Source organism: Bombina bombina, chromosome 3 (genome assembly GCF_027579735.1).
Source record: "Bombina bombina isolate aBomBom1 chromosome 3, aBomBom1.pri, whole genome shotgun sequence".
In the NCBI taxonomy this organism is placed as follows: Eukaryota; Metazoa; Chordata; class Amphibia; order Anura; family Bombinatoridae; genus Bombina; species Bombina bombina.
This window is the reverse complement of record NC_069501.1, coordinates 705,279,309-705,293,579: the sequence shown is the minus strand read 5'-3', so window position 1 is coordinate 705,293,579 and position 14,271 is coordinate 705,279,309. Positions and strand designations below refer to the sequence as shown.

The 14,271-nt window shown below is 37.2% G+C and overlaps 1 protein-coding gene across 3 annotated transcripts in view; it reads right to left on the bottom strand.

The window, feature by feature from the left end:
* Positions 1–14,271, bottom strand: part of P2RX1 (purinergic receptor P2X 1) — a 183,288-nt gene that overhangs the window by 18,209 nt on the left and 150,808 nt on the right. For all 3 annotated transcript variants that reach the window (XM_053707507.1, XM_053707506.1, XM_053707508.1), the window contains 3 exons: positions 13,787–13,877; positions 7,644–7,709; positions 886–981 (listed from right to left, as the gene is read on the bottom strand). In XM_053707507.1, coding sequence (XP_053563482.1) covers positions 886–981; positions 7,644–7,709; positions 13,787–13,877 — 253 coding nt within the window. The remainder of the gene's footprint in view (positions 1–885; positions 982–7,643; positions 7,710–13,786; positions 13,878–14,271) is intronic.

Genomic DNA, 14,271 nt, shown 5'->3' with positions numbered 1-14,271 from the left:
TATTTGTGTCCATTAAGTTGTATGTTTAATGTTACAGAGCAATGTGTAGTTCTCGCGATTTCGAGTATTAGATGAAAAATCAGTTTATTTTTCTGTTTCCATTGATCTCTATGGGGGAATCCATTACACGGCCGTGATTACGCAAGTGAAATAAATGTGGTATTCGTGTTAATGCGATGCGTAACAACGTTCTTTTCAGACTTGTAATACCTATGTTATGAAGAGTGCGCAATAAACATTGCAACTTTGTACATGTCTTCCAAATGTGCTGAATGAGTTAATGTACGCTTATTGAGAGCTAGGAACATGGTACAGTCTGAATGGACTAAGGCTACAAGGAACTGCAAACACGAGATTGCCAGAATTCTGCAAAGGCATATCCCGTTGGTATTTAAGGTGTTAATGTGCATGTAACTCAGTCCTTGGTTGCCTGTGATTTCAATTACATGAAAAAGTTAATGTTTTAACCCAGGGGTATTAAAGTGATCAATGCCTGGAACCCTAGCAGTACCTAGTAATGCAGTTACTTATATCATACAAAACAATGTTCTGGCAGACACAGTACCACTGATGTGCATAAGAAGCATGAAACTTTATTCCTTCTGTTAGTTCTGTTTCATTTTCATGGTTCGTCCTCTTTGCTTTAGACTGTTGATATTTAGCGCTGTCATTTATTTATTTCATGGTGAAAAAGAGATACCAGACTATTGTTTTCTCCAACATTTTTATGTTCACTTTTAGGTGAAACTAGAATAAAAAGGTTGCGAATGATTAAGTGTTCTCTCTTGGACACAAATGATTTATTGTTGTATATATTTTCCTTTATATATTATAGATTAAAAAGAATAATTATTTTGCTTTAAAAAGGAAAATCAACCTACTTACTTTTTGATCAACTTTTGTGTATTTGAATTTCTTCCCTTTATAGTAGTTCCTTTTTGGCAGAACATGAAGCAACACTAGATCACATACAACCGTCGCCTATATATTGCAAAAGAAGAAAAGATGTATTTTACAGTGTTATCATTGTAACTGTATTCAAGCTGTGATATGAAGTGTTTACAAATTAACAAACAATAGTATTCTGCTTAGTGTCAGATGAGAAATGGTTTTGTTAAATATATATAGAAGTCAAAATTAAACTTTAATGTTTAGATAAAAAAAGATAAAAAAATAAGAAAAAAAAAATCTTGCTAATTTACTATTATCAAATTTTCTTTTCATATCCTTTGTTGAAACTTGGTTTCTTTCCATGAGTGCATACTGAGGTAAGCTCAAGAGTGGCATGTAGTACTCAAGACATGTGCACAATCCTGAGCATATCTAGGAGCTAAGCTACATTAAAAGGTAGCAAGAGAACAAAGTAAATTTTATAAAAAATAAAATGGGAAAGGTATTTAAAATGTTTAATTTTGACTTTCATGTTCCTTTAACATTCTGAAGAAACAGCTATAACACAAGTGTGAGCATATTGTCTCTTTAGAAACTCATATTGGTGTTCTGGAGGAACGAATTGCAACACTGCATAGAATTCAGACACTTGAAAGGGAAATGGATAGGACTGAGCTGGTTGTTAATGGTATAAGAATATGATCTATCCGACGGCGCTAACTGCCAAGACCTAAGCTCCTATAACAATTGGGTCTCTAGATACCCAAGAAAAAAGTCTAATAGAATTGTGATGTGTTAGGAGCGCCTAGTGAAAGGCTAGGTCTAAATAAGGGTATGAACTATAAGTGTCGTTAAGTACACTAGCACAATGAGCCCAAATTGACAAATTTAATATAGCATTTGCTTACAAGTATAATATAACATATAATATCTGCAGATGATAACAAGTTAAAAAAGCTTAAAAGTATATGGATCCATAATACTTACTAAAAACAATCAATGGTGACATAATTAATAATAAAAAACAATTTAAAAAAGATAAGAAAGATACAAAAGTAATACAGTAAGGTTACTGTATAATAATATGTATGGATTGGATGTCCTAGGAGACAGCAATGGGGATGGGATAGTGAGACCAAAGATAAATAATATATGTGAAAATACCAAATAAAATCCTGTGAGCAATTAATAAAAATAAATGTAAAATCAATAAAACCAATAAAAAATGAATAAAGTCTAGGAAGTGGTGGTGTATGAGTCAATTAAGATGTCCTCGTGATCCAAATGTGTAGAAATCCAATGAAAAATGATATGAAGTCTAGAAAATTGTGATGTGTGAGTCTCCTCGTGATCCGAGTGTAAATCCAAAAAAAAAAAAAAAAAAAGTAAAAAAATAAAAGAATCAAAAAATATATACTTCAGTGGTAGTGATAATATTCCAACAGTGAAAAATCCAATACAGACAATGGACGCCATGTACTAAGGCGTCAGTTTTTTCGCACAGACCGTATCGAAATAACCCGCCGGCATTCGCACCATGCGGATGGCACTTCGCTACATGAATGTACTAAAAACCAAGCCGTAAAATTTCGCGTCTATTGTGTGTCGAAGACAATCGGATTATTGATAACTTTGAAGCTTCGTTCAGTGCGAAAGAGCAAAGTTAAGAAGCAGTCTGCGACCTGATTGGTTTAGTTCTTTACCCACGTGACGATCTAGGTGTCATAATCGTCAGATAAGCGGCAACGTCTGGCTGCTGACATGTATAAGAATGTGCATTTTCCCAACTATTACGCTAGACACAGCTTGGAATGAACCGGTGGCAAAAAAGTGTAAGGCTGCCAACAGTTTTAATAGTCCGGGTATGGCTTGTGAACGCGCTGTCATAGGTTCCAGGTATTTCATAGTAAAGTTCCATAATAGCTTCTCTGTCCAAACGGAATCTCTGGATAATCTCTCGATCAGAAATGCTTTCCAAACCCATACGTGGAAGGAAAACTCCAGGGACTCTGATTCTTCTACCTCTCCTTCTTTGCAAGTTGTCAATCGGTGCCTGTATAGCCCTTCTTCCTCGTAATTGAATTAATCGGAAAATAAACATGTGTAAAAGTGTCTCTATCTTCATTCAGTGATCCAAAAACCAATAATGCTACAATAGTAGTCTAGTCCTTTCACTTAAGTACTTCTACCTGGCGTCAGGTTGAGACGCCCTATAGTTTTCTATTGTATTCGCTACCTAAATGGTCGCGAAGCAAATCACGCAAAGTTACAGTGAAAGTTGGAGCGGATGGATTAGTTGTAACATTCATAATTTCCGATTACAGCGAATTTACGTGCGATCGAACATGTAGTAAGTGGAAAAAGGCTTCCGAACGATCAGTTGCGTAAAATTACGATCGCTGATGAAAATAGTGGTTTTTCCACCAGATCGCAGATTGGTACATACGAGAAGCAGATCGTGAGCGAATTTTGACGCGGAAATGCAGATGGACGGTCACTTCGAAGCTTAGTACATGGCGCCCAATGTCATAAATCAAACAGTAAAAAACTGTGAGCACTGGTTAACAAAAGTCCATGTGAACAACTTCATAAAAAATACTTGATGTAAAAGACAAATGTCAAAATAAAATTATGTAAAAAAATGTGAGAAGATCCTATCCCTTTTTTCACAGGGATTGGATCTTCTCACATTTTTTTACATAATTTTATTTTGACATTTGTCTTTTACATCAAGTATTTTTTATGAAGTTGTTCACATGGACTTTTGTTAACCAGTGCTCACAGTTTTTTACTGTTTGATTTATGACATTGTCTGTATTGGATTTTTCACTGTTGGAATATTATCACTACCACTGAAGTATATATTTTTTGATTCTTTTATTTTTTGATATTTTTTGACTTTTTTTTTATTTTTTGGATTTACACTCGGATCACGAGGAGACTCACACATCACAATTTTCTAGACTTCATATCATTTTTCATTGGATTTCTACACATTTGGATCACGAGGACATCTTAATTGACTCATACACCACCACTTCCTAGACTTTATTCATTTTTTATTGGTTTTATTGATTTTACATTTATTTTTATTAATTGCTCACAGGATTTTATTTGGTATTTTCACATATATTATTTATTTTTGGTCTCACGACCCCATCCCCATTGCTGTCTCCTAGGACATCCAATCCATACATATTATTATACAGTAACCTTACTGTATTACTTTTGTATCTTTCTTATCTTTTTTAAATTGTTTTTTATTATTAATTATGTCACCATTGATTGTTTTTAGTAAGTATTATGGATCCATATACTTTTAAGCTTTTTTAACTTGTTATCATCTGCAGATATTATATGTTATATTATACTTGTAAGCAAATGCTATATTAAATTTGTCAATTTGGGCTCATTGTGCTGGTTGTTAATGTTTCCAGCAGTGGGAATGGGGAGGATTCAGATGAGGAGACTCCAGGATGTAGCTGGGTCACAGTCAGAGGGCGAGGTAAAGGTAAGCGGAAGACACAGGCCAGTTCTGAGATGGTAAACCCCAACAGATTTGCCAGATTAAGTGAAGATGTTGGGGATATCAGTTCAGGGGTGTCAGTGTCAGAGAGGGCTGTGTTGTCTAGTATAGTGAACAGTACTTTAGCTGTGGAAGAGGAGCATACTATGGTGGGCAGTCCATCAGACATGGTAGAGGGGCATACTATAGTTAACAGTCCTTCACTCATGGAAGAGGGGCATACAAGTCAGGGCCTGAGGCAGATGTTGGTGGTAGGAGACTCTATTATTAGGTAGGTTGATAGGGTAATTTGTCATCCAGACCCTTTAAATAGAACAGTTTGCTGTCTTCCAGGGGCTCGTGTTAGGCATATTGTGGAGCGTATTCATAGATTGTTAGAGTGATGTGGGTGTGATCCTGCAGTCATGGTACATATTGGTACTAATGAAGGAATCAGCAGGAGATGGAGAGTCCTAAAAAATTACTTCAGAGAGTTAGGTAGCAAGCTTAAAGCAAGGACCTCCAAAGTAATATTTTCGAAGATATTACCAGTGCCGTGTGCTAATTCAGTAAGGCAAAAGGAGCTAAGGTCTGTTAGTTCATGGTTAAAGACATGGAGGCCTATGTATCAAAGGTCTTGCGGACCTGATCCGACAGTGCGGATCAGGTCCGCAAGACCTCGCTGAATGCGTAGAGCAATACGCTCTCCGTATTCAGCATTGCACCAGAAGCTCACAAGAGCTGCTGGTGCAACGCTGCCCCCTGCAGACTTGCGGCCAATCGGCCACCAGCAGGGAGGTGTAAATCAACCCGATCGTACTCGATCGGGTTGAATTGTGGCGATTCCTGTCCTCCTGCTCAGAGCAGGCGGACAGGGTTATGGAGCAGCGGTCTTTAGACCGCTGCTTCATAACTGCTGTTTCTGGCGAGTCTGAAGACTCACCAGAAACACGGGCCCACAAGGTCCATACGGAGCTTGATAAATGGGCCTCATGGTGTAAAAATGAGGGGTTTGACTTTTTAGAGCACTGGGCTGATTTTTCACTAGGGTACAAATTGTACAGTAAGGATGGATTGCACCTGAATGACATGGGTGCAGGTGTGTTGGGGAAAGGGATGGTAGCAAGTTTAGAGAATCTTTTAAACTAGGCAAAGGGAAGGGGAGGTCAGAACAAAATAGAACAGAGAGGTCAGTCTGTGAATCTGTAACTCCTTTAATATCTCAAGGAAGGAATGACTTAAGAAATGTCACATTAGAAAGTATAGAGGAAAGCACACCAAGTAGCAGCAGAAAGCACATGAAAATTAAATGTATGGCAACAAATGCAAGAAGCATGACAGGTAAAATGGGGAGCTGGAGCTCTTAGTTGCAGAAGAGGACTATGATGTTATCAGTTTAACTGAAACTTGGTGAGATGATTCACATGACTGGGCAGTTAACTTAGAGGGGTATACTTTATTTAGGAGGGACAGGAATAATAAAAGGGGTGGAGGAATCTGCATGTATATTAAACCTAACCTTAAACCTACAATAAGGGAAGATATTTATGTTATAGGCGACAATGTAGAGACCCTGTGGGTGGAAATAAAGAGTGGGGGGAAAAATCCAAAAAAAATATTACTAGGAACATGCTACAAGCCCCCCAACATTAGTGACCTGGATGAAACTCAACTACTAATGGAAATAGGTAAGGCTGCTAATAACAGTGCTGTAAATATGGGAGATTTTTAACTACCCTGCTATAAACTGGGCCAATGAAACTAGTAATTCAGCTAAGGGGGTAGATTTTTAAATGTTCTCAGGGATAACTTCTTGTCACAATTAATAGAGGAGCCAACTAGGAGTAACGCTATATTGGATTTAGTGCTATCAAATAATATAGATATAATATCAAACATAGAAGTCAAAGAACATTTGGGTAACAGTGATTATAACATGGTCACATTTGAAATCTCTTTTCATAAGTAGTGTCTTAAAGGTTTAACCAAGACTTTTAATTTTAAGAAAGCAAAATTCAACGATTTAAGGAAATCATTAAATAACATAAATTGGGACAAATTATTCTCTAATAAAAATACAGAGGATAAATGGATAACATTTAAAACTTTGTTAAATAAATATACATATCAACAAATACCATATGGTTATTAAAAAAATAAAATTAAAAAATCCAAGCCAATGTGGCTGAATAAAAATGTGTTTAGAGAAATTAGGAAAAAACGTAGGACATTTAAATTATTCAAAGAAAATAGTACAGACTCAACATTCCATATTTATAAGGAATGTAACAAAGCATGTAAAAAAGCAATCAAATTAGCCAAAATTGAAAATGAAAAATTAATTGCAAAGGATTCTAAGTCTAACCCTAAAACATTCTTTAAGTACATAAATAGCAAAAAATCTAAGAAAGACAATATAGGTTCATTAAAATGTGTGGAGGGTAGCACTGTGACAAGGAGAATGCTGAGGTACTAAACCAGTTTTTTTCTTCAGTATACACAAGAGAGGAACCATTGGATTATACTTTGGAACAAAATAGAACATGCCAGCCCATACCATTAACTGGGTTATGTATAGAGGATATCAGGAACAAATTGGATAATATTAAGGTAAATAAAACTCCAGGCACAGATGGAATACACCCAAGGGTGTTAAGGTAATTTAGCACTGTTATAGAAAAACCTCTACTCTTAATTTTTCAAGACTCATTATCCTCAGGCATGGTACCAAAGGATTGGCGTAAAGCTGATGTGGTGCCACTCTTCAAAAAGGGAAGTAGGGATGATCCAGGAAACTATAGACCAGTTATTCTGACATCAATATTGGGGAAGATATTTGAAGGGATTATAAGGGATTATATTGATGAGCATATTCGTGTAAACAAGATTGTGAATTCTAATCAGCATGGTTTTATGAGAAATAGATCATGTCAAACTAATCTAATTAGATTCTATGAGGAAGTAAGTAAAAAGTATCTAGCCAAATTGGGTCTGTTTTCTTTAGAAAAAAGGCGCTTGAGAAGTGACATGATTACTTTATATAAATATATTCAAGGCCCATATACAGAGATGGCAGAAGCTCTGTTTATTCCAAGAAAATTTTTGTGACAAGAGGTCACAATTTAAGGTTGGAGGAAAGGAGATTTATTCTCCGGCAACGGAAACGTTTTTTCACTGTTTTATGTTTCTCACAATAATTTTTTATAGTTTATTCTTAATAACAAATAAAAAAACTATTTATACATACCACTCCAAATATACCAATTCCAGAACCTATTGTAGTCATTGTTGGAATTATGTCAAATTTCCCTCCCTATAAAGAGAAAAAAAAGGAATGAAAAAGTAGCATTAATATTCACATTATTCAGTAAAAAAAAAAAAATATTGCAATACAACGCCTTTAATTTTATCTATATAATAGTTTGTTTAAAATTATAAATAGCAAAATAACCTACAGGGCAAAATAAATCATGACTGCAGGCCGACAGGTTTGCAAGTAGAGAACCTGTCCATTTGTAAAGGCAACATGCAATGCTGCATCGTGTGGTGAAATTTAACATTGCACAAGAGCTTTCTAGTGAAATGCTGCCCTTTGCTCTCATGCAACCATTTGTGCAAGAGCAAGGCATATAAATCACCCAGGCCTAGATTTGGAGTTCGGCGGTAAAAGGGCTGTTAACGCTCCGCGGGCTTTTTTCTGGCCGCACCATAAAATTAACTCTGGTATCGAGAGTTCAAACAAATGCTGCGTTAGGCTCCAAAAAAGGAGCGTAGAGCATTTTTACCGCAAAAGCAACTCTCGATACCAGAGTTGCTTACGGACGCGGCCGGCCTCAAAAACGTGCTCGTGCACGATTCCCCCATAGGAAACAATGGGGCTGTTTGAGCTGAAAAAAAACCTAACACCTGCAAAAAAGCAGCGTTCAGCTCCTAACGCAGCCCCATTGTTTGCTATGGGGAAACACTTCCTACGTCTGCACCTAACACTCTAACATGTACCCCGAGTCTAAACACCCTTAGCCTTACACTTATCAAACCCCTAATCTGCCGCCCCCGCTATCGCTGACACCTGCATATTATTATTAACCCCTAATCTGCCGCTCCGTAAACCGCCGCTACTTACATTATCCCTATGTACCCCTAATCTGCTGCCCCTAACACCGCCGACCCCTATATTATATTTATTAACCCCTAATCTGCCGCCCCCGCTATCGCTGACCCCTGCATATTTTTTTAAACCCCTAATCTGCCGCTCCGTAAACCGCCGCCACCTACGTTATCCCTATGTACCCCTAATCTGCTACCCCTAACACCGCCGACCCCTATATTATATTTATTAACCCCTAACCTGCCCCCCACAACGTCGCTGACACCTGCCTACACTTATTAACCCCTAATCTGCCGAGCGGACCTGAGCGCTACTATAATAAATGTATTAACCCCTAATCCGCCTCACTAACCCTATCATAAATAGTATTAACCCCTAATCTGCCCTCCCTAACATCGCCGACACCTAACTTCAATTATTAACCCCTAATCTGCCGACCGGAGCTCACCGCTATTCTAATAAATGTATTAACCCCTAAAGCTAAGTCTAACCCTAACACTAACACCCCCCTAAGTTAAATATAATTTTTATCTAACGAAATAAATTAACTCTTATTAAATAAATTATTCCTATTTAAAGCTAAATACTTACCTGTAAAATAAATCCTAATATAGCTACAATATAAATTATAATTATATTATAGCTATTTTAGGATTAATATTTATTTTACAGGCAACTTTGTTATTATTTTAACCAGGTAAAATAGCTATTAAATAGTTAAGAACTATTTAATAGTTACCTAGTTAAAATAATAACAAATTTACCTGTAAAATAAATCCTAACCTAAGTTATAATTAAACCTAACACTACCCTATCAATAAAATAATTAAATAAACTACCTACAATTACCTACAATTAACCTAACACTACACTATCAATAAATTAATTAAACACAATTCCTACAAATAAATACAATTAAATAAACTAGCTAAAGTACAAAAAATAAAAAAGAACTAAGTTACAGAAAATAAAAAAATATTTACAAACATAAGAAAAATATTACAAAAATTTTAAACTAATTACACCTACTCTAAGCCCCCTAATAAAATAACAAAGCCCCCCAAAATAAAAAATTCCCTACCCTATTCTAAATTAAAAAAGTTACAAGCTCTTTTACCTTACCAGCCCTGAACAGGGCCCTTTGCGGGGCATGCCCCAAGAATTTCAGCTCTTTTGCCTGTAAAAAAAAACATACAATACCCCCCCCCCCAACATTACAACCCACCACCCACATACCCCTAATCTAACCCAAACCCCCCTTAAATAAACCTAACACTAAGCCCCTGAAGATCTTCCTACCTTGTCTTCACCATCCAGGTATCACCGATCCGTCCTGGCTCCAAGATCTTCATCCAACCCAAGCGGGGGTTGGCGATCCATAATCCGGTCCAGAAGAGGCTCCAAAGTCTTCCTCCTATCCGGCAAGAAGAGGACATCCGGACCGGCAAACATCTTCTCCAAGCGGCATCTTCGATCTTCTTCCATCCGGAGCGAAGCGGCAGGATCCTGAAGACCTCCAGCGCGGAACATCCATCCGGACCGACGACTGAACGACGAATGACTATTCCTTTAAGGGACGTCATCCAAGATGGCGTCCCTCGAATTCCGATTGGCTGATAGGATTCTATCAGCCAATCGGAATTAAGGTAGGAATTTTCTGATTGGCTGATGGAATCAGCCAATCAGAATCAAGTTCAATCCGATTGGCTGATCCAATCAGCCAATCAGATTGAGCTCGCATTCTATTGGCTGTTCCGATCAGCCAATAGAATGCGAGCTCAATCTGATTGGCTGATTGGATCGGCCAATCGGATTGAACTAGATTCTGATTGGCTGATTCCATCAGCCAATCAGAAAATTCCTACCTTAATTCCGATTGGCTGATAGAATCCTATCAGCCAATCGGAATTCGAGGGACGCCATCTTGGATGACGTCCCTTAAAGGAACAGTCATTCGTCGTTCAGTCGTCGGTCCGGATGGATGTTCCGCGCTGGAGGTCTTCAGGATCCTGCCGATTCGCTCCGGATGGAAGAAGATCGAAGATGCCGCTTGGAGAAGATGTTTGCCGGTCCGGATGTCCTCTTCTTGCCGGATAGGAGGAAGACTTTGGAGCCTCTTCTGGACCGGATTATGGATCGCCAACCCCCGCTTGGGTTGGATGAAGATCTTGGAGCCAGGACGGATCGGTGATACCTGGATGGTGAAGACAAGGTAGGAAGATCTTCAGGGGCTTAGTGTTAGGTTTATTTAAGGGGGGTTTGGGTTAGATTAGGGGTATGTGGGTGGTGGGTTGTAATGTTGGGGGGGGGGGTATTGTATGTTTTTTTTACAGGCAAAAGAGCTGAAATTCTTGGGGCATGCCCCGCAAAGGGCCCTGTTCAGGGCTGGTAAGGTAAAAGAGCTTGTAACTTTTTTAATTTAGAATAGGGTAGGGAATTTTTTATTTTGGGGGGCTTTGTTATTTTATTAGGGGGCTTAGAGTAGGTGTAATTAGTTTAAAATTTTTGTAATATTTTTCTTATGTTTGTAAATATTTTTTTATTTTCTGTAACTTAGTTCTTTTTTATTTTTTGTACTTTAGCTAGTTTATTTAATTGTATTTATTTGTAGGAATTGTGTTTAATTAATTTATTGATAGTGTAGTGTTAGGTTAATTGTAGGTAATTGTAGGTAGTTTATTTAATTATTTTATTGATAGGGTAGTGTTAGGTTTAATTATAACTTAGGTTAGGATTTATTTTACAGGTAAATTTGTTATTATTTTAACTAGGTAACTATTAAATAGTTCTTAACTATTTAATAGCTATTTTACCTGGTTAAAATAATAACAAAGTTGCCTGTAAAATAAATATTAATCCTAAAATAGCTATAATATAATTATTTGTTATATTGTAGCTATATTAGGGTTTATTTTACAGGTAAGTATTTAGCTTTAAATAGGAATAATTTATTTAATAAGAGTTAATTTATTTCGTTAGATAAAAATTATATTTAAGTTAGGGGGGTGTTAGTGTTAGGGTTAGACTTAGCTTTAGGGGTTAATACATTTATTAGAATAGCGGTGAGCTCCGGTCGGCAGATTAGGGGTTAATAATTGAAGTTAGGTGTCAGCGATGTTAGGGAGGGCAGATTAGGGGTTAATACTATTTATGATAGGGTTAGTGAGGCGGATTAGGGGTTAATACATTTATTATAGTAGCGCTCAGGTCCGCTCGGCAGATTAGGGGTTAATAAGTGTAGGCAGGTGTCGGCGACGTTGAGGGGGGCAGATTAGGGGTTAATAAATATAATATAGGGGTCGGCGATGTTAGGGCAGCAGATTAGGGGTACATAGGGATAACGTAGGTGGCGGCGATTTGCGGTCGGAAGATTAGGGGTTAATTATTTTAAGTAGCTGGCGGCGACGTTGTGGGGGGCAAGTTAGGGGTTAATAAATGTAATACAGGGGTCGGCGGGGTTAGGGGCAGCAGATTAGGGGTACATAAGTATAACGTAGGTGGCGGTCGGCAGATTAGGGGTTAAAAATTTAAATCGAGTGGCGGCGGTGTGGGGGGACCTCGGTTTAGGGGTACATAGGTAGTTTATGGGTGTTAGTGTACTTTAGGGTACAGTAGTTAAGAGCTTTATAAACCGGCGTTAGCCAGAAAGCTCTTAACTCCTGCTATTTTCAGGCGGCTGGAATCTTGTCGTTAGAGCTCTAACGCTCACTTCAGAAACGACTCTAAATACCAGCGTTAGAAAGATCCCATTGAAAAGATAGGCTACGCAAATGGCGTAGGGGGATCTGCGGTATGGAAAAGTCGCGGCTGAAAAGTGAGCGTTAGACCCTTTAATCACTGACTCCAAATACCAGCGGGTGGCCAAAACCAGCGTTAGGAGCCTCTAACGCTGGTTTTGACGGCTACCGCCGAACTCCAAATCTAGGCCCAAGAATGAGCGCTTGAGTACAATAAGTACATACACTGCTACATACCTATATCATTTGTAACCAGCCATACTGCCCAGTAAATCAAAACCATGATCCCCTCACCATAATAAAGCATAATTGCGACCCTACACATCACAGTTAATTGCACCTCCCCAATTCACAACTAAGGCCTTACAACCTCAAGTTTGCCTCACTTTTATGGCTAATTTTAGGACTATTCAGGAAAGATTCATAGAATCTGAAGCTGCACAATTAATAGTGGTTTAATTAATGAGGTTTAAAAATGGGGCTTTGCCCCCCTTGAACCCCCCAGGTGGAGGCAAAACAAGATAGTGAAGCTGTGGGATTTATAGTGCATCGTATATATCTTTGATAAATGTATTTGTCATTGAAATGTGCTAAAAAGCAGGTCATTTTTTTTAAAATCAGATATATAGAAGATGTGAGAATTATAGTGCATCATATATATGTTTGATACAGTGACTACTCTGAGTTTGGGCTTTACCCACAGCACTCTGAGTAGATCTATGATGTTACTTCGGGCTAATGCTAGGATTACCCAATTTCTGAATTTACCCGCAACATATATACACATTCACACATATTTCTGACTTTACCCGCAACATATATACACATTCACACATATTTCTGACTTTACCCGCAACATATATACACATTCACACACATATATATATATATATATATATATATATATATATATATATATATATATATATATATATATATATATATATATACACACACATATATATACATCCCCCACAAATATCCACATACACACAAACACACATATATAAATATATATATATACACACACACAAATATATACACACAAATATACACACAAATACACACACAAATATAAACACATACATACACACACACACACACACACATATATACTGTATATATATATATACACACACACACACACACACAAGCAAATATAAACACACACACATATACATGCACAGACATACATATATACACACACACACACACAAGCAAATATAAACACACACACATATACATGCACAGACATACATATATACACACACACACACACACACACAAACATGGATACACACACACATACACAAAAACAAAAGTTTGTGCTAGTGTGTGTTTTGAGTATAAGTTTATATATTAAATAAACACTGACATACAATTTATTTTGTGACAACTGCCTGCAGAAGGCTTGTAGGTCGCATTACTTATTCAAGTGGAATCATCACTAAGTGCAGGGGAATTCAGCACAGGCAAACAAATTTCTGTATTCTCTATCTAAACATTTGAGTCACTGTCAGAATCATTCTTTATATACACAATTACCTCTCCGTTTACCAAGATGTCGAACCGGATGCCAAAAACTTTGAATAATGTTCTTTTGTTAATTCCATCTTCCTTGTAGTATCTTGCATGCCTTTCATTAAAAAGAAAATTGCAATGACTAATATACCAGTACAAATGACATGCTTGCAATATGGAGTAAATAGTGTGTTACATGAGGAAGTTTAAACTGGAAAAGACATGGGAACGCTGCATGTTTGGTGTCTCCTATCCACTGAAGAATGCGCACAGAATAATGTTGTGAGATTTACAAAGTCTATTCTTTTCCTAAACTTCAGATGACTTTTTTTCATTTGCAAATGCTGAGTTGCATAATATTATATATTATTAATATATAATATAAAATGCATCAGTAGTTAAACAAGTGGTAATATAAAATGCAGTTTCACTTCATTTATCAAGCTCTGTATGGAGATTGAGGGCCCGAAACACAAGTTACTCGCCAGAAACACCATGAGGCCTATTTA